Source organism: Falco peregrinus, chromosome 1, assembly GCF_023634155.1.
Source record: "Falco peregrinus isolate bFalPer1 chromosome 1, bFalPer1.pri, whole genome shotgun sequence".
In the NCBI taxonomy this organism is placed as follows: Eukaryota; Metazoa; Chordata; class Aves; order Falconiformes; family Falconidae; genus Falco; species Falco peregrinus.
The window spans coordinates 53,039,607-53,059,407 of NC_073721.1; the positions used below are offsets into that span (position 1 = coordinate 53,039,607).

General features: G+C 37.9%; 1 protein-coding gene across 13 annotated transcripts in view; it reads left to right on the plus strand.

The window, feature by feature from the left end:
- RALGPS1 (Ral GEF with PH domain and SH3 binding motif 1) overlaps nt 1–19,801 on the plus strand; it is a 120,311-nt gene that overhangs the window by 5,275 nt on the left and 95,235 nt on the right. For 4 of the 13 annotated variants that reach the window (XM_055793868.1, XM_055793879.1, XM_055793880.1 and 1 more), the window contains exons 2-5: nt 1,597–1,715; nt 11,081–11,176; nt 15,194–15,320; nt 18,391–18,498. In XM_055793868.1, coding sequence (XP_055649843.1) covers nt 15,264–15,320; nt 18,391–18,498 — 165 coding nt within the window. In that variant the 5' untranslated portion in view covers nt 1,597–1,715; nt 11,081–11,176; nt 15,194–15,263. Of the gene's footprint in view, nt 1–1,596; nt 1,716–4,597; nt 4,641–5,484; nt 5,558–11,080; nt 11,177–13,876; nt 13,922–14,411; nt 14,495–15,193; nt 15,321–16,391; nt 16,543–17,080; nt 17,202–18,390; nt 18,499–19,801 lie in introns of those variants that run through there. The other 9 variants (XM_055793870.1, XM_055793871.1, XM_055793872.1 and 6 more) reach the window with 9 other exon arrangements.

Below are 19,801 nucleotides of genomic sequence, written 5' to 3' on the forward strand. Positions count from 1 at the left end.
TTTTCATCAACTGTAGTGGTTAATTGGATTATTGTAGAAAATTATTTTTTTACTGGGTTTGTTGTGTGAAACATGTTTTAACTTCAATGAATGTCAGTCCCTTTAAAAGTTGTTCAGTTCATTTGTGGTGAGGTACAGAGGTAGTCTTTAATGCAGGATACCAAATACTGATGAATTTTTTTCAACAAGAGGCTGTTTCTCCCATTTGTTAATGTTTTCATGGACTTCTGTTTGCTGACATCAGGTGGCATGTGTATCTGTTCCTGATAAATTCTTTCTGCCTAATTGATGTCTGTCTGCAATATGAAATGGCCTTTTGACTATTAACAGCATGATGGAGGTGGACAAACAGGAAGAGTTAATGCTGCCTAATTGAAAAGTTCAGATACACCGGAGACTGCCAGCACAGAGTTTGCAAAGGCATTTTTTTCAGATGTATCAAATTGTTACATGGAAAGTTAGTTTTCAAAGCCATTGAAAATGAAAGAAGTAGACAGAATTGAGCGTGCGCACAGGCACACACACAAACCCCAAAAACTTAATTACCAGGGAACAAATCTGATCGACAAAGCTGGGATGGCATGTGAACATACATTATGTCTGTAGTTGGTTGAAATACTTAAGTAGATGCTAGCTCATTTGTAGCTCATCTTTTATGAGCTAGGGTCATTTATTTATGCAGGGAGTAACTGCTGTACACATACAGAGTTCGGATGAGTTTTGAGCATATGAAGAGAATGCTGCTTTTCCAGCAAAAGATAGCTTTCTTTGCCAGTAGGAATTGAATGTATTTAAAGGCTAGCAGATAGGTGGTTTTGTATGTGGAAGCTCCTTAACAGTAGAAGAATAGAGACTGTAGTAGAGGCACAGTAGTAACACCATGTGATCTGCAGTGATTTTTTTTACTTTATCAAAGCAACATGGGCTTTAATGGGGTTTTCGTGGTAGTTTCCATATCAAAGTATCTATCTTTGAGGTTATTTTGATGTATAATTTTCTTAAACATTAGCTGGTATAAAAGTTAATGTAAGGCAAAAGAGGAGAAGAAGGAAGAGGTGTGTCTAAATATCACCAAGTGAGTTGCCTACATGGCATTTTCTCAGGTTTGCTGCTGATCATGTTGAGTGGAAGAGCTGTAGCTTGATTTGCTGGTACAGAGAAAGAAGAATGATTGTATTTGGTTTTGTGACTGTTCTTTGTTTAGTTAAGTCTTCAGGAAGATGAAGTGAGAATTAGTGTTTACCATTCATAAAGTGCCTTGAAATAAGTGATTAAAACCAATATGCAAAACCCCGTCAGCTTGGACCTTGTGTTCATTGATGGAGTGAGGAAAAATTACAGGTACATATTTGGAGAATAGTTATGAAATTCCTTACATGTTGCTCTTCCCTCTGGGATGTATTCTTTAGTTCTTTTGTGCTTGGCAATTTGTCACATACCAGTGAAACTAGAATGGGGAACTAGCCATCAAAGCCAGGAGGGAGAGCTAAGAATAGAAATACCATAGTGCATGTTTCAGGTGAGGAATGCACAGTTGGAGAACAACTGAGTTATATAATAAACATCACCATAATTCTGTTTTCTGTTAATTTACAGGAATGTCATGCTTTTAAACAAGATAAACTTACTAAATAGCCAGAGCTATACCCAACAACAGACTGATGGAGGTGTGCAGCAAAATGGGTTGAATGAGTACAGAGCTACCTTGTTCCACTGTAAGTATGCAATTGTAATTCAAGTAGCAGGTATTTTCCTATTTTCACTTGTTTGATACGAGAAATTATGTCAGTTCTGTTTAGAGAACTTAAGAGTTGTGATAGTATTATACTGTAATCCAGCAGATAGATATTTATTTTCGTGTGACTGTTTTATTGAGGTTCCCCCCAAATATAACTCTCCTAAAGTGTATCTTGTCCTTCTATACCAGTCAGCAGACTTGGTTCAAGAGTAATGGCTTTTGGGGGAGGACTTTGGCTGGAGAGAGAACTGCAGATTGGTCTTGATATTGATCAAGATGGTATTGAGTTCTTAACTTGAGGGTTTTTTTGTTATTATTTGTTCTTTGTAGGTTATTGTTGTTAACCTAGAAATATTTTCTACTTTGTTCCCTTCAACGGGGCAGTGCTTTCTCCCTGTGTTATATAGTAATCTTTCAGTTTCTTAGAATTTGCTAAGATGGAGTTTGTGTTCATGTTTCATTTATGAGAAGTCATTGCCAGTTACCATAGGGTAACTATGTTTACATGGTTATAAAAGTTGATTTATTTTTTTTTCCCACATGCCAACAGGCAGCCTCCATGAACGCTTTTGTAAGGGTGTGGCTACTGCAGACTATCAACTGCATGTAGTTTGGATTAAGATAATGTAATGTATCACAGCAAAACTCCTCAGCTCCATTATGGGAAAAAAGTGGCCCCTGAAATAGCAATATAGAGTTCTTTCACTGTTCCAGGAAAAGTAAGACCAGCAGTTCAAGGACATTACTTCTAAAAAGTGTCAGTGGGAGGCTAGATCAGAAAATCTGGTCTGATAGCCTCCTTGAATCAGTGTGTGTATTACAGTCAAGATGTCTTCACACAATCGTCTGTTGGCAGGAGAATTGCTTCAAGACCAGTTAATTTTAAACCAGTCTTCTGAGATGCATGGGGTATATATCTCTGCTAGATTTATCACCTAGATCTATCTAAGTGAACCTGCTTTAGCAGGGGGTTGGACTAGGTGATCTCCAGAGGTCTCTTCCAACCCTGGCCATTCTGTGATTTACTCTCTAACTCTGAGGAAGCCTGAGCCAATTGAAATTGGTAGTCTGATGCTCTTGAGAAGTGTGTTAGCTAACTGAATAATCAGCTCTGGGACTTGTACACATAAAGTGTTCAGATTCTTCCACCCAGGACTTCAGAATTTTGGAATGCATATTTCTATATTATATCTACATTGCGTTAGTTTTCGGCTTAGCACATTGATAGCTGATGCCTTAATCTGGCTTTCAAACTTGACAGTGCAACCCTAAAGGCACAAAAGAATTAGCTCAGGGGAGATGGCTTTTTTCCCCTCCTGTGTCTGCTATGGCCCTGAAAAGCTGCTAGTAAGTACTACACACCAGCTGGTGCACCTGCAAGCCAGTTGGGAGAGGACGGAGCTTTTCTCAAGTTCACGCGTATTCTCTGGACACTATATGTATCTGTATGGCTTGTAAGTGGCCAGTCATTGCATTCAGTGAACTATAGGGTTTCTGTCATATTGAATATAAATGTTCTGCTAACGTACTTTCTCTGTCATCTGGGAGTATTTGGAAATTAATTAGGAAAATTAAGCAGACTGAATTATTGGCCTAGAGTGTTGGGAAATTATTTAGCTACATAGATTACCAGCTCTAGTATGTGCACTGTTTAAAACATTCACAGCTGAGTTTACTGTATTGGGTGTGGTGATTTCTACTTCTTTGTAGTTACTTCCATTAACAGTGTTGTTCCTCCACACTTACCTTTCTTTTTTTCTTCTTTTTTAAAGGACAAACTTACAATTCTAAGCTGTGTATTGCTTACTCTTAATCTCTGAACCATTCCCACAGTGTGCAGTTATTAATGTGACAAAAAAATTGTTTAATCTTTGGGTTGCAGTCTGTTGAAGACTTCATGTCAAGTTGGCTTTGGGCTATTCTTATTTTCTGTTTATTCTCTAATTTCCATTATGTAAGTTTGTGGGGGTTTTTTCCCCTCCATTTCCCTGTCAGCTTTTTACCCCTAGTACCATTTTTGAGATGATTATTCATCTCTGTGGATCTTGAGCAGCATCACTGACTTCTTTCTTCTTGTTTGGATTTAAAATTCCAGATAGCTTTTGTAAAAATGGTAAGCCTCTAGTGCATTTGAACTTTGGCATTCAGCCCACCCAACCTCCCTGACTCTTTTCTGCTGAGGCTGATTTTCTTTTCTTACTTTCTGGCCATCCCGTTATTAGGCAACTTCTTGTTCTATAACAGAGGCAAATGGATCAATCTTTTTGCTTCATTGGTATGCTGTCACTTTCTCTGCTCTTTTTACATGGTCATATTCTCACATAAGTAATTTTCTTGCTTATTTTTCTGTCCTTCAGCATCTGGTTTTGGCAGGTTTCTACAAACCTGGAGTTTTCTATATAAATTCTTTCCCTTCATGTGTGTTTCTTAATCCCCATCTGTACATATCTCTGGTTGGTTTTCCTGACTTCAGATCCTCTCATGCATAAGACAGTGCAAGTACTGTTGTCACATACCTACTTGGGTAAATGCTTTGCAGTTTCTGTTGTGTCGTTCTGTTTTTTCCTCCTCATTCTGTCATCTCTGTCTCTTCAGTAGGTGATTCCTTCCTAGGATTTAAAGATGAATACAGGAACATTGAACTCATTCCTATAAACTTGCAGACAAGGAACACCATCATCCATCCTTTGTTTGCTAGACTTTAGTGTGTCAGCTTTTGGTTTTCTTTGGTACGGACTCTATCTGTTACACCTTTTTGGAAGCACAACCCACTCTTGCAGTGACTGCAAGCCCTGTAACCAGTAACGATCTCTGAACAGCTCCTGTATGCATGTGTTTTTCCTAAATTCTCTGATACAGGAGCCTTGGATTTGCAGTTGGCATCTGGAACATGCTAATTGAAGTAAGTAGACATTTACACTGTGTAAAGTCTTTATTGTACTTAAATACTCTCAAAATAATAAACATCTCTGTCTCAATTTCTACATAAATTGTGATCTTTATTTAGGTTTACATTGGGCCTTCTAATAGTTAAATTGTCCAAGTCATCTAATCTTTCCTGTGCAGCAAGCATACCGATTCTGCTCACTCACTCTAGCCTGCCAAAGAGAGTGAGTGTTGCTTTAATTGAACTGTGGTGCCATTTGTCAAGGATATTCAGAATAGGCCTCATCAAGCGCTCGGAAAGTCCATCACCCAGCAATTTTCTAGTTAACAACCTAAGGGATTCAGACCTGAAGAACAGGTTGGTTCTGGATAGCAACCATTATTGTGTTTGCTTAAATGAGTAGTCATCAGAACTTTTGCTTCAGTTCCTTGATTCACTGCTCCCTGTTATTTCTAAGAAATGAAGCTGGAGTATTTTTTCAGAACTCAGAAGTGCTGGTGTCACATGTAGTCCTCTTCTGTTCTCTTAGTTTTCTTGTAGTCTGTAAGCCTATCTAATTCTTGTTTTATGCTACTGACCCATTTCCTGATAACACTGTATCAATTATTTTCTTTGTTGATGTACTGTGAGTCACAGAAAGACTCTTGTTTCTTGTTCAGTGATGAAGGCTCCTAGGACTATTGTAAGTCAGCCTCTGCCACCATAGTGCTCAGCACTAGTTCAATGAAAAAATGGGAAGGGGAGGGACGGGGAACTTGTTTCATCCATTTGTCTTCAATTAAGGCACTCTTCACTTTGTCTTGCCTTTTTTTCCCCTCCTTACTGGTTATTTCTTGGCTGCTGTGATACTGTGGAAAAGCATACTGGACTGCACCAGGAAGAGCATGGCTAGCAGGTTGTAGGATGTGATCCATCTTCTTTACTCAATACTGGTAAGGCCGTATCTCGAGTGCTGTGTCCAGTTCTGGGCTCCCTATTTCAGGAAGGTTACAGACTTATTGGGGTGTGTCCAGCAAAGAGCCACAGAAATGATTAAGGGACTGGACCATCTTTTGTATGAGGAAAAGCTGAGAGATCTGAGGCTGTGTAGCCTGTGGAAGAGAAGGCTCAGGGAGATGTCACCAGTGTGTAGAAATACCCAATGAGAGGGTGTAAAGGATAGGGAGCCAGAGTTTTCAGTGGCACCCAGTGAATGGAAGAGGCAGTGGCACAAATTAGAATAAAGTACATGGAAAACACATGGAATTCCACCAAAACGCAAGAAAACACTTTGTTTACTGTGGAATGATCAAGCACTGGAACATGTTGAGCAGAGATTATCTCCATCATCCATGGAGATAAAAAACCCAATTGGACATGGTCCTGGGCAACCTGCCCTGCTTGAGCAGAGGTGTTGGACTGTGTAATCTCAAGAGGGCCCTTCCAGCATCAGTGATTCAGTGGAAAGATAGTTAACTATGGTTGTGGGTATTACAGAGTCTGAGAGAGACAGTGGGTTTTCTAAACTGTCTGCAGGTGAAGCAGTGAAGGAACGTGGCAGTAGTTGTAAATAACTCTTCATGCTAAAGAAGGAGTATTTGTCACAGTCCTACGTGAACATCTTGACCATTGGAGTATAAGTTAAATCACAGGCAAGTTAGTAATGGTAATTATTGCCTCCTACACTTTGCACATCTCTTCCAGAATATTTGCTTTTACAGCCAAAATGATTTGGCAGTATTAATACTAAGTTTGGAATGATGGAAACTGCGAGGGATAAATTATTGTCTAGCCCTGAGTAAATCCTGTTCTTCAGGGCTTAGGAGCACAGCGCAATCTAGTACTGTCTTTTGAATGAATTCACAATAACCAAAGTTGTGTAATTTTCTCTGTATTTATTTCTGTTATTTTTCTAAGGGATGCTGTAACAGAGGTTCTTAGAGTACTCTATTGTGTAAAAAAACCCACCCTAAAACCTAGAAAGTACTTTTTTCCATTTTCATTTCTTAATCAATTAAAGATAGTACCTATTGTTAGGATTACATATTAAACCAGAATATTTTAAGGCATTTTGGAAACGGGCCTGGGATAAGTTAAGAGTCAGTGCCACCTAGTGGAACGTTGGAAACTTTGAAGTGTTTTAAAACTTGATTAGGTAAGATTTGGAGAGGAGAATCCACAGGGTGTTATGGTTGACGCAGAATGAGAGATTCCAAGTGGCAGCAAAGGATACTATATTTCTTTTTTGGAGTAGCTTATAGTCATTATTCTTCATTTTAACAAAGGCAGCTTTTTTTTTCTTCCCCATTTATAGTAGAACATGTGAGATACTTCTGCTGACTTCTAACATTTGATTGCAAAACCAGCTTATTGTTACTAGAACACTCGGAAGCCGCAAAGGTTGTTATGCTTTCGTGGCAAATATTGCAAATGCTAGTCTGTACTAGTTCCTCTTTGTAATATATTGCGTAGATGCTGTTTCAAAATATGTTAATGACGTTATGTGTGACAGGCAGGTTGTCTTTCTGATCTTGAACTGGTCCTAAATACAAAACTTCAGCTAGTTTTGCAAAGAAATTTAAATCAGAATGCAATGTTTGTCTACAAGTTGCCGCTTCGGTTGAGCAGCATTTCTGTCAGTTCTTCAGTGGATGTAGTAAAGGTGTGGGACATCGTCAGGATAAAAATAGCATCACACATTCAAACCTGCATTTGCAGCCTACTGCTCTGCCATGGTTTTAGTAGCTAAGGATCCTACGAGATATTAAATAATTTTGAAATAATTTTTTATTTATTAAAAGTTTAATTTTATTTATTAAAAAGTATAAATTTTATTTATTCAAGTTTTAAGAGCATTATGAAGAGCCTTTTTGTTACGATGTTGTGCATACAGCTCTTAAACTATTAAGACTTAGACTTCCCGTTCACTATAATTCTGAAATTTGATAAGGCCTTATTTTTATTCAGCTTGTTGAATGTCAGCTTACCTGTTCAGTGTAGTGATTGCCCTGGATTTCTTTGTGTCCAGATTGCCCTATGACGAAAAATTATTTTGAAAATCCAGGATTTGCACTGTTGTAGGGCAGCCTGGCTATGACAGAGGATTCTGTGGCAGTATAGTTCCACATGTGGCTAGTCAAGTAGAATGTATCATAAAAGCATGACCTGACCATCAGATGTTGTTTTTATCCTACCATTAGGTATAATTCAAATTAGTTGAGTATTCATAAACCCCAAACAGTTTGGGACCCAGATTCTGAAGTTGTTTCTTAAATTCATCACAGTAGCCACTTCTTTCCTTACAGCAGAACTCATTTGAGTGTACATGCAGTAGAGGGGCGGGAGTGGGAAAGTAGAGACAATTTTAGTAAGAAATCAACTTTGAATCTGCTTTTTCATGAGTTAAGACTTGATTCATTGGCAGCTGTTGGGAGGTGCTGCAAGAATCAGTTTTTCAGCCTGTTTGCTCAGTAGTGATGCATGTTATTGAATATTTATTTACTTTAGTGATTTCAGTTTGTGGTCAGTTAAATCAGTGGGGTTAACACATAGTTAATCGATGGCCTCTTAATAAAGTTTATAGTTGTTTTGGTTAAAATCCTGTCACAGTCTGTTGAAGACTGGTGGCCCTAAATCTGGGACACTGCTAGATCTGCTCAACTTCTGTATTTGTGGTGGTAGTGTAACAGTGACTGGTGTAAGTTGCTGCACTAAACTTTGAAATGCTCTTTCCCTTCAAAAGGTGTATTGTCATTGGATCTTGTCACAGCTTGATACAGGGATTTATATACTAAATTATAAATACTATTTCCATTACATTTTCATTATTATTAACGATAGCAAGAAGTTTCTCTGAGAAGAATATGCATGAAGCTACTAAATTGTTCATGGCATATTTTATCTATAGGTGGTACTGTTGCCTAAAGCATGATGAAATACATTACTGGAAATACACAAGGCAGTTTTCTTTTAGGAGAATCTTTAGTCCTATAATTGTAATGGCTTTTTAATCTTGTGTAGCCTAATTGCTTTTTTCTTACTACACTTCTGTAGGCAATTACTATTAAAACGCAGGCTTTTGAATATTTTAGAATTTTTCGTGTTGTACAAAATGGCCACCAAGGTCTAATGTTGAATTATTTCAAAAGGACTTTTGAAATTAAAAGAGCTTTTTCATATAAAGCATTGTGACTAGACACTGTCCAGTCTGACATGTGGGAATGGCATACAAAATATTGCTTTTTTCTGATGGAAGTGTGGTTCACATGGATAATTTCTGCCTTTACTGTAGATGTGGTCCTTTTCCTCTCCACTTTGCAGAAATTGTACGTGAGTGGATGAGAAATGGGGTTTGAGAGGTGATACTTGACTGGACAGGGGCACTCAGGAAAGTACATTCAAACACTACATTATGTCTTCACTAAACTTTTCAGAGGGGATGCTGTCAGGAACAAAACTGTTTACACCAGTGTTCCTCAGTGCTTCTGGGGTTTGTGTGTTAATTTTTCTCTAGGTTAGCAAGTATCCATGTAGCACTCAGCAGCTGCTTCTTTGAAAGATTTAAAGAAATTCTCCTTTAGAAGTCCTTCCAGACTGGCTTGCTCTGTCACTGCAATAACAAAACAGCTGTAAATTGCTCAGACTCAGAAGGATTTTGAAAATACACTTTTTTTTCTATTTTTAACATTAAAATTATGGTACTAAACAAAAGAAACCTAGCGAGGGGGGAAAAAGGTATGTAAATATCTAGATACAGAGAACAAGCCGTGCATGGTTTTACATACCTTGATGCTAATTGCCTTTTTATCTTTATTTAGCAGTAACACAAAAAGATGGGACTGCTTCTCCCCTCTTACAAGCCTCTGGGCTGAAGCTGGATGTGATGTAGATCATGATACAAGTTTCACATCAGTGGCTGAATGCAAGCACAGGGACTCAAGTATAACTACATTATTGTTTCATCCTGTTTTCATAATGCAATCCCATTTTCCTTTTCCAATACGTTAACTGTGCTAACATATTCTCATTTGTACTGTACGCCCACAGCATCTGAATATGACTTTGTTCAAGGTTCATCAAGGAAAGAAACATTATGGTGAACATCTGGAGGAACAGTTTTAGAATGAAGAAAGAGGAAGATGAGTGCAATGATGAAAAACAATTCAGAATTTAATATGGAGCTCTGTATGGTCTATTGTAAATATGTCCTTAGGTCGTGGTATTTGCCAGTGAAGTGGAATAGTATACTGTTGATCTTGCTGGAGGTAAAAAGCAGGATTCTTTCAGTAGTCTTCATTCCCTTATCTTAGTTGATGACAGCTAACCATTCTGATGTTTGATACCATATTCTGGAAAGCATGTCCTCTGAGGAGCAGCTGAGGACTTTGAGTCTGGAGAGAAGGAAGGCTGAGGGGCAACCTCATAGCTCTGCAGGTTCCTGAGGAGGATGTGGAAAGGGAGGTGCTGAGCTCTTCTCCCTGGGATCCAGGGACAGGATGCCTGGGAATGGTTCAAAGCTGCATCAGGGGAGTTTTAGGCTGGACACTTAAGAAGTGTCTTTACCAAGAGGGTGGTCAAACCCAAGAACAGGCTTTCTGGAGAGTTGGTCGATGCCCCATGCCTGTCAGTGTTTAAGGGGCATATGGACAATGCCCTTAACATCATGCTTTAATTTTTGGTCAGCCCTGAAAGTGGTCAGGCAGTGGAACTAGGTCGCTTCCAGCTGGACCCTTATTTACAAAAAAAACCCCCAGAAACCCAACTGCTAATTTTGTTGGTTCCATCCAAGTTTATCAGTGCCCAGACAGGGCCTTAGTGCTCTTTAATTGTCTTCACTGAACCAGTTGTGCAGCTAATTTAAGTTTGAAGTACACTTATCTTTTGATAGGAGACTTAAGCATGTTTTCTTACAAGCATGCTGCAGCTGTCAGCTCATGAGTCAGTGATATTTGGAAAATCATAATGAACCAGTGGAAGTAGTAAGTAAATAGGGTTTGAAATCAGCTAAGACAGTTAATTTTTGGAGCCCAGAATGGGCATACCGCGTCATATCAAAAGCCTGTCTAGCTCAGTATTTTTTCCTCCAACAAGAAAATCTATTAGAACAATAGCAATTAGTGGTTGCTCACGTGGTTGTTCTCATATCTGCTGGGAGCAGTGTGAACAGTTACTAACTTCCCCAGATTGTTCTGCTCGCATTCAGAAATTAGGGCACAGGGATTTCCTTGGCCAGAGGGGGTATCAGTGCTTAGGAGGCTTTTTGTGAGTTGGATAACTAGTAATAACTACGTCTAACTGACATACGTGTAATATTACTAGCAGCAATGTCAAATTTGCATTTATGCTTTCAGGGAATGTTACTTCTTTTCCACAGGTCACAAAATTTCAAAAACGCTGGTAAAAGAATGGTGATAGGGATTACTTTTGTGCTCTATTTTGATGGTGGTGTTTTGGTTTCTTGTTTTTGTTTTTTCCAGTTTAGTTGTTCTTGTACTGTCTCCACTTTTGCTTCAGAGAGCACTACAAATCTAAATGGGTTTAAGTTGGCAGAGAAGAACAGGCAACCTCTGGTGGTATGTATGTTTGCATCCTGATTTATCCACTTTGCTTCTGGCAATCTATGAATAAGATCTACTGTACCTGTGAACCTTCTGTACAAACTGATGAGGTCTTTTCTTTGTTTTTTTTAAGCACTGTTTGTGTAATGCATCATCTTATTGATTAACCTGAGCAAGTTGAAAGAATTTTTAAAAAACAAGAGCTATGAAAAGAAATCACATGTCGCTTTAGTGACTTCTTACCTTTTATTGCCAACATGTTGGACCTTTGATAACTTTCAGAATTTCAGAAATTTCTTTTTAGTCTTGTTGGAGTGAAATATTGCAAGTATGGGGGAGTAGTTTTTATATTAGATTTTGATATCTTTATGTCTGTAGTCTGACAGCCTTTTGTTACAGTAGGCTTTGTAGTAGCTCCAGTGTTAATTTGTGGAGTAATACCTTCTGTGATAGCAGATGTGGAAATACTTCAAATGATGGGGTGATACTAGAAGAAGAAAAACTCTTCCATGGATTTGGCTTAAATTGCTCCCTGAGACTTTCCTTAAGGCAGGAAGACAAATAGGTGTGTGGAGTATTTTTTCATAGGAGGAATGAGTCTTGGAGAAACATACACACATAGGCGAAGGCCGTGCATTTTTAATGCTTGTGTTGTATTTGAAATGTTCTGAGGGAAAAAAAAAATTAGAATGGAAATATCTAACCTTGCAAGCTTTTTCTATGTACTGAATGTTGAAAGGCAGAGATACACTGGTGCTTTTAGTTTCAGATATTAATGCACTTTTGTCTCCTTTTGGTTTAGTGAATGTTAAAACTTGGAGTAAAACTAGGCTTGGACGAGATACAAGATCACATATGGGATTTTTCTTTCCCTTTTCAGAACATTTTTGAGCCCCCGCACACTGGAAAGCCTAGTCAGAAAGGCGGGGAAGGAGGAGACGAGAACATTTTTGTGGCCTTGATGTAAATGCCACATTTTAAAGAAATTACATCATGAAAATTGCTTTCCACTTCAGTATCTCTAAGGACTATTTACAGGGGCAACTCCAGACCTGGAAGTACTTTGCAGTCTGTTAGTGCTCAAAATATGAATTAATTTTATCAGGACACAAGATAAAGGAAATTGCTTCTTGACTGTTTTTTAACAAGGAGATTCTGGCATTTTTTGAAGGGCAGTTTCATGTGTGCCCATGGGGTCATGGTAAGAGTTGTCATGTAAGGCCTTGCAGGGATCTTAAGGGAGTAAAATAAGAGGTGTGGGGGTTTTTTTTCCTCAGCTGCTTGCTTTTCCAGCATTTTCCTGTTTGTGATCAGTGGTGTGGGAAGGGGTGAGGACGCAAAGGGAGATGTGGCAGTAACTGCAGATTTTGCTGAAAGAGCACATGTGCTGGAGCTGCTGGTGGTGGTGGTTGCTGTGGGGTTCATCTGTGTGTGCTGCAGGGAGTGATGAAACAACCGTGCTGTTGTCTTGATTTAAAGTGAATCAGTGCTTGAGCTGACTTGGTAATTCTGTAAGCAGTTCTTGTTTTCTGTGTGTGCACACGCTTATACACTTGCAGAGACACATATGAATGGTTCTGTGCTTAATGTATGTATGTGCATGCTGTATCTGAAAAATTTTTACTAGCTGTCTGCTAGCAGCATGCTTGAAGTGTCTGTAAACTTTCTGCAACACTGCCAGTTCTTCACACAGTGAAACAGGGCTGCGTGGTGTCTGTACCTTAACCTGTTCCTAGCAGTTAGTTTAGGTTTAATAAATAGAAACATTCAGGTAGTTTAGTTTTCACCACGTGGGAATAACACTGATTATTTAATTTGGGAAGAAGAGTTCTTTCTTTTGATGAGGCAGATGTTTGGACTCAGCAGTTTCTTCTGCGCAGTCCTGCAGGTCTGGACTGTGTTAGCTTTTTTTAAACCCATTTTAACAAGGTTTCATGTAAGGTTCCATGTGGGTTCTCGGATCTGAATCTCACAAAGCATCGCTTGCCTGACAAAATGAGAGGCTGATCCTCTGCTAAGACCTCCTCTATGAAGAATGTTAGCAACGGGTCGTGTTGAACACTGTAACTTCAGTAAGGCTGGTAAACACCATAGCTGTCCCCTCATGTACTTAATCAGCCATTTCATTGTAGTCCTAACAGTCTGTTAATATATTCCTGTAAGATTGTTTACGATTTAAGAGTAGTCTTAGATTTGAGATTATTGTGATTCAGTGAGCGTAAACTTCAAATACATCGTTACAATGTATTAGCTGACAAGATTTTCAGTGATCAAGATGAGAGTGTAATGTGTGATGTTGAACGTTTAACTGATGGAGTTTGGCAGGTGCTATGTTATTGTGCCAGTTGGCACACTGGATCATTAATGAAAGGGCAGCTTTCACCTGGCAAGCTAGGGGTTAGTATGGATGCCTAAAATGCCCGGTATACAGTATTAGTGTGAAGCCTGGTTTTGCTGTGTTTGAGAGTAGAATTGGAGTTTTGGTTCTGGATTTTACTTCATTTGAGATAAATATAGAGAATTAATTAATTCTTTAAGTTTCACAGCAATAATCAGAGGTCCAGTATGAGGGAGAGACCAGACGTTTCCATTGGTAACATGAAAAAGCCTTCTGAGCGTTTTTCCGATTTAGCCACCCTTATGGTCAAATTTTTGTTTGCTGTGTATATTTGAAAATAAAATTGCTTAAGATTCCCTTCACTTGCCCTTATATAGAAATTTGACCACAAAGAATGTTTTTGTGCCTGGAAGTGTCATTGGGTAAGTGATTTTATTTAAAAATGTGTGTGTGATTATTCTATGAGTACCCTTGCTATCTGAATGAAGTCTGTAATCATGCCAGTTATTCTTATTCTAGTTGTGCCTATTTATATGTATTTCTTTTTTCTGAATGAGATACAATTGGATCTGTGGAATTATATATTCACATATGTCCATATTGTGTGTATCCTTTAGCATATCATAATTAATATATATCTAAGAAGATGAAATCTGATTTCCTGATATTAGGTAGATAAATATTTATAAATACTTACCTTTGTTCAGTACTCAGGAATATGCTTTTAATTATTTGTGCTTTATTTCAAGATTGACAGTTCTTTTAGATAAGAGTATTACTGTTGTGGTCAATGGCTTTGTTGATTCAGAACTGCAGTATGGAGTGTTGGGGAGTTTTTTTGGTGGTTTTGTTTGGGTGGTTCTATTATTTTCATTAACACTTAGTAATTCTGGAATGAATTATTTGATCCAGGTGGGTAGAGGCAGCTTCGTTGTAGTACCACATACTCAGACTTTTTTGCAGTCCAGTCTTTTGGTTTCTGGAGGAAGCTTAAGGTATGTTACATACGTGAAGTCCTAAGCCAATTTGGAACCGCATCTGTCTGCTTAATCCAGTTTGGAAAAAGTCACTTCAGACAGTGCTGTTGCTGGGTTAGCTGAGATCCTTGAGATTCATCCTTCCAACTAAGAAGGATGGTGTTGGCTGGTTCTCTTCTCTGGAAAACTTCTGTTCTTTGGGTCCCGACATAAAGTGCTTTTTCAGGCACACCTGTATGTATAGATATTAGTGGAGGCCCAAGCAGCTGCAAGTAGGACTTTGTACATTACAAAGATACAGTGGGACTTCAATCACCAGTTATGAGACTAATTGATGAGCAGTGGAAAGTGAAGAAGCACCATTTTTCAGTCAGTTGATAACCTGGATTTCTTATTTTAAAATACATTACAGTAACCTGCAGTTTCTGGATGAATACTGCCTAGCATGGACTTAATATAAAACCTAGTTAATCATAAATGACAAATACACTTTTTTTCCTACTTTTCTTGAGTTGATTGGAAGTGGAGATAAAGACTTGGCATGGATTTAGCAATACTCGGTTATAATTGTCCACAGTTGGTACCTGAAAGATCCTAAGATGATCTTGTTTCTGAAGTTCTTTTCTCTGAGAAAGAACACTGAAATCTCTTGCATTGTTGATGGATTTTTTTGTTTAATTTTATTTATTTATTTGCATAAATACATTTGCTTTGCAGGAATTCTGTTTTCATCATGTTGTCTCACCAGTGCTGGCTGAGCTGAAACTTCCTGCATCTCGGGGAGAGCATGTATAAAAGGAATGACTTCATGGCCAATGTGATGGTCACCTCCGCCACTCCAGAGGTACAGTTCCTTGGGTTTTGTTAGCTTCTGTATCAAAATGGAAATTTTGGCTTGATTCACCTTTCCACTACTGGTCATATCAGTCCTTTTTCTTACGAATGACATAGTATTTGACAGCAGAGTAATTTTAGAACACTCCATTGGTTCTCAGTGTTCACAATCATTTTTTTATTGATAATGATGATGATTAATCATTCAGAATAATTTTAAATAGCATTTTTGACCTGTTGCTCTCTAACTTAACAGCAGCTGTTTATTATTATTGAGTTAAAAGTAATGTAATGTACCATCGAAATGGAGCCAGTCAGAAATACTCCAGCTGATTTTTTTTGGAATTTACTAGTCTACTTGTTAGAAAGTGCTCTGTAAGATTTTGTTCATTTTAACCCTTTGTATCCTTTGGAGACCAGGCAACTTTGTTGTGCTGCTTCCAAAAACTGCCTAGTTCTGTGTTGAGCTGCTGTGCACAGCCACCAGCCTGTTTTTGCCTGTCCAGGACAGCCAACTGAAGACTGCTTGGGAATTAGTTACCCTACTGAGTTCTTCTGGTTTTTTGCTTTCATGTAATATTATGATGAAATATTATAAATCAGCTACAGTAAAGCTTGCCCAGTAAAGCACACATTTTAAGTGTATGATTGGAGGTACTTTCTGCTTTTTTAAAAGGTAACATTTTGATGCAGTTCTTCCCTGCTTGAAAAATTCTGCTTCATCTCTTAAAACAGCCGAAGAGCTGTGTGAAGCAAGTTTTTCCATTGTAGTGGTGCCTTTTGCACACACAACTTGATCCTGCCAAAGCAGTTATCCTCATTTTCATGAAACAATCAGCTGTTTCAGTAGTGAGCTGATTTTTAAAAATCTTACAACAAAAGTACATAATACAGCTGTGCCCTGCAGAAGGTCATTTTCTCAAACATAGTATAAATGCCCTCAGACTAAGAAAAATAGTTTTTCATTCTCTCAAGATAGGGGGGGCATTTTGAATTGAGTATGTAAACACACAGTTTTGAAATTCCTCTTCAAAATATTTATTAAAAAAAAAAGGGGACTTTTCTCACACTGTTTTCTCAGAACAGAAATATCTGTCATAGATCAGAGCATAAGAAGTCTCCAGGGTCAAACTGAAGATTCTTCTAGTCCGTTATTCTGCCTCTGATGTGGCCAACAGCAAATGCCTGAAGAGGGGCACGAGAGCAGTGCAAGCACAGGAAACATCCCACCGGTACCGTCCTGGCCCACAGCTGTTTGCAACCCAGGGATTTGCTATCTTGCAATGTATTTGTGTTCCGTAAATTTACCTAGGCCCCTGTTTTGAATGTGTGTAAACTTTGAGTTTATACAGAATCCCTTAACAAGCTGTTTTTCAGCTTAACTATATGCTGTATAAAGACCTTTACCCTCTTACTAATGTGAAATTGGTCTCTAATTTTAACTAAATACCCCTTCTCCTGGTGTTAGGTGAGGCAAAGAGAGACCATTCCTGTCTTTCCTCTGCTTGCTTTGTTGGTTATTATACTTCCTCCCCCCAACCCACTACCTCTTTTCCAGGTTGAAGATTTCTGGCATAGCCAGTGTTTCTTTGTAAAGAAGCCATTCCATACCTGTGGTCATCCTTGTTGCCTCATTCTGAAACTTTTCTAGTTCTTTGGTCTCCATCTTAATAATAAATACTGCATATGTATTCCAAGTTCAGGTGCACCATGGATTTATAAAGGGGTGTCGTCACACTCCATTATATATTTTCTCTTTTCCTTTTCCAGACCCTCCCAAGTGTTGTGAAGTCCCTTTTCAGTTTTTGCCAGGTTTTTGGTTTTTGTTTTGCCATTTTGACTAAATAAAATGAAGATCACATTTTCACCTCGTTGTTCACCGCCTTTCCAGGTTGTTGAATATACGATAATCATCACTTATCTAAGCTTAATTATCTGCTGATTCACATATTCTCAGTGAGTGTAACAGCTGTCTTATAATTTATTATTTATCATTGCAAGGATAGTTGCTATGCTAGGGCTGCATAGTTTCCTTAATGTCTTTGGCGTGAGGACCCACGTCAGAAATCTTTTGGAAGTCTGGCAAGACTGTATGAATCATGTTTCTTTATCCATGCGTCTGTAGATACTGAGACAGTCTTTCGCTTTCTAAACAAACTTGTCACTTTCCTGATATAGCATAACTACATGTATTTCTACTAATCCCCCTTTATTCTTTTCTTGGGTTTGCCTGGTACAAATACCAGGCTTCCTAATCAGTAGTCCCCCAGATACTTTGTATGGAAAGAAAGAAAGAATCGGCATCTGTTTTATCTCCCTCCAGTTCTTTGCTACCAAGTCAGTTTTAAGTGAGAATTACATGTCACAGTGAGTTAAGATGCCAAAACATCATGTTGTGACAACAGTGTTTTTCTAGCAAATAACCTCAGTGAAGTAAGGGCTTAAGATTCTATGTGCGTCTATTTTTATTCAGTATGTAATTTTAAGATAAGAAATAGAAAAATAATGCTGCTATTATTAAATCACATTATTCTTGAAGAAAGGAGAATGAGCCACAAGTGCCTGCATCTGAGCCCAAGGGCAGAAACTTTAAAAGTAAGGCAAGGCACCAGTTTTTAAGGCAAGACACAGTACTATTCTGAAGTACCCTGGAGCTAACATTGTGTTAAATTTCAGGACATGTGAGTTTTTTCTTTTTATAATGTTATGGATAGAGCGACATGATTTGGATCTACCCACTCTTTACCTTGCATATTTAATTAAAATTTTCTATTTAATATGAATCTTCAAAATCCCAACACATCTTTTTTTCTCTGACAACTTTTTAGTCTGGTTTTAGAAATGGCTTTCTAAAGCTGGAAATTTCACAGAGCTAAAATTGTATGTTGCTGTAGTCTTTGGGAGAAGAAAGTCAGTTGGAAACATTCGTGAACGATGCTAAACTGAATTTTATGATTCATTGAAGCTTTTGAAGTTTATGCATTTTCTTGTCATTTGTTAATATTTGCATATATTTATTTTCTGAATTTGACATGAAATTCATCATTCTGCAGGTAAGCCTACCGTTTTTTTCTTTGTAGGGTAGTAGCAGCTCAGATTCTCTGGAAGGGCGAAGTTCAGATTATGCCAATAAAAGCTATGATGCAGTTGTATTTGATGTGTTGAAAGTAACTCCTGAGGAGTTTGCTGTAAGTAGAAATGTTATTTTTGCCTATAATCTTGTATAATATTCAGGGCTTGCAGGATATTAAAAAATACATAAAACTTATTTATTAAAATAGAAAATCTTTTAAGATGAGCTTCCAGTGTTCTTGAAAACAAATTTCTTATTATAAGAACTTTTAATGAAGTAAACATGTCTTGGGATTTAATCATTTGGTACTGACCTAACACAGTGTATTTGTTTTTCTGTGTAAAGCCATTTGAAGTTCATTTAGTGTTTTAGAAGATGCTAGCATAGGTTTAAAGGTGTTATCCACAGTTGGTGATTCTTTCTTTTTTTTCCTTTTTTAAATTGAAACCACAAATTCTCATCTTTTCTGCTGAAATGTCAGTTTCTCAGAAAAATCAGTTTTTTAAAAGCGGGAAAGAAGGTTGTAGCGAGAAACTATTTGCGTTCCTTAACGCATTTTCAGTACTGGATCCAAGTTAAGGTCACTTTCAACTTTAGTGTGTTGTGTTCCTTTTTAAAAATTAGCAGCAGCTGAGGAGAAATTCCCTGGTCGTAATAACATACATAATGAAAAGACCAACAGCTTGTCAATACTACTGAATTTTGTTTTCACCATTTTGGTGGTATTGATTGAACCTGTGTGTTGTTGAAATGATTACTAATTCTTGCTGAAAACTTTATTAATGTCACGTAGTATGGCTTATAGTCAACTTTTTGGAGCCTCTCTTGTGCATCTTAGTAGGAGACAAGAAGTTGCAAACATGTATGTAACTAGTTTTTCTAGGACCAGAACGAGATCCTAGTGAGTCTGAGTTTGGCAATATCCAAACATTCTTCTGAAGTATAAATCACAAAACTGTTGGCTGCAAAGAGTGGTCATCTAGGGCTTTGTGGCAAAATCTTTGACTTAGCATAATATAAAAGCAAGAGATAGCGTAAATCAGCAACTTACAGAAGAAAATTTTTTTCAGGTCTGTCAAATTTTATGGACCTCTAACTTCTAGGCTCATGTCTGAGGAATCATAGTAAATAGTAGAAACCTAATTAAAGTTACATTTAAATAGATAGTTATTCTTAATTAGTGGAGTCAAATGAGCATTTTGAGAGGGGATTAGCAAGTTTTTGCTGTTTAGGGTTTAGTGTAACAAAGTGGCCAACAGAGAAGATTTTCTGGGGTAAGATCCAAAGAAGTGTTCTTTGACGCTTTCTTTAATGCATTCAGTCATGTAAATTACAAAGTTAAAAGCTTTCTAGGTTTATACACTAACGTATAATTGAAGTACTTATTGGTTAGACATAATTTACATAACTACCAAATA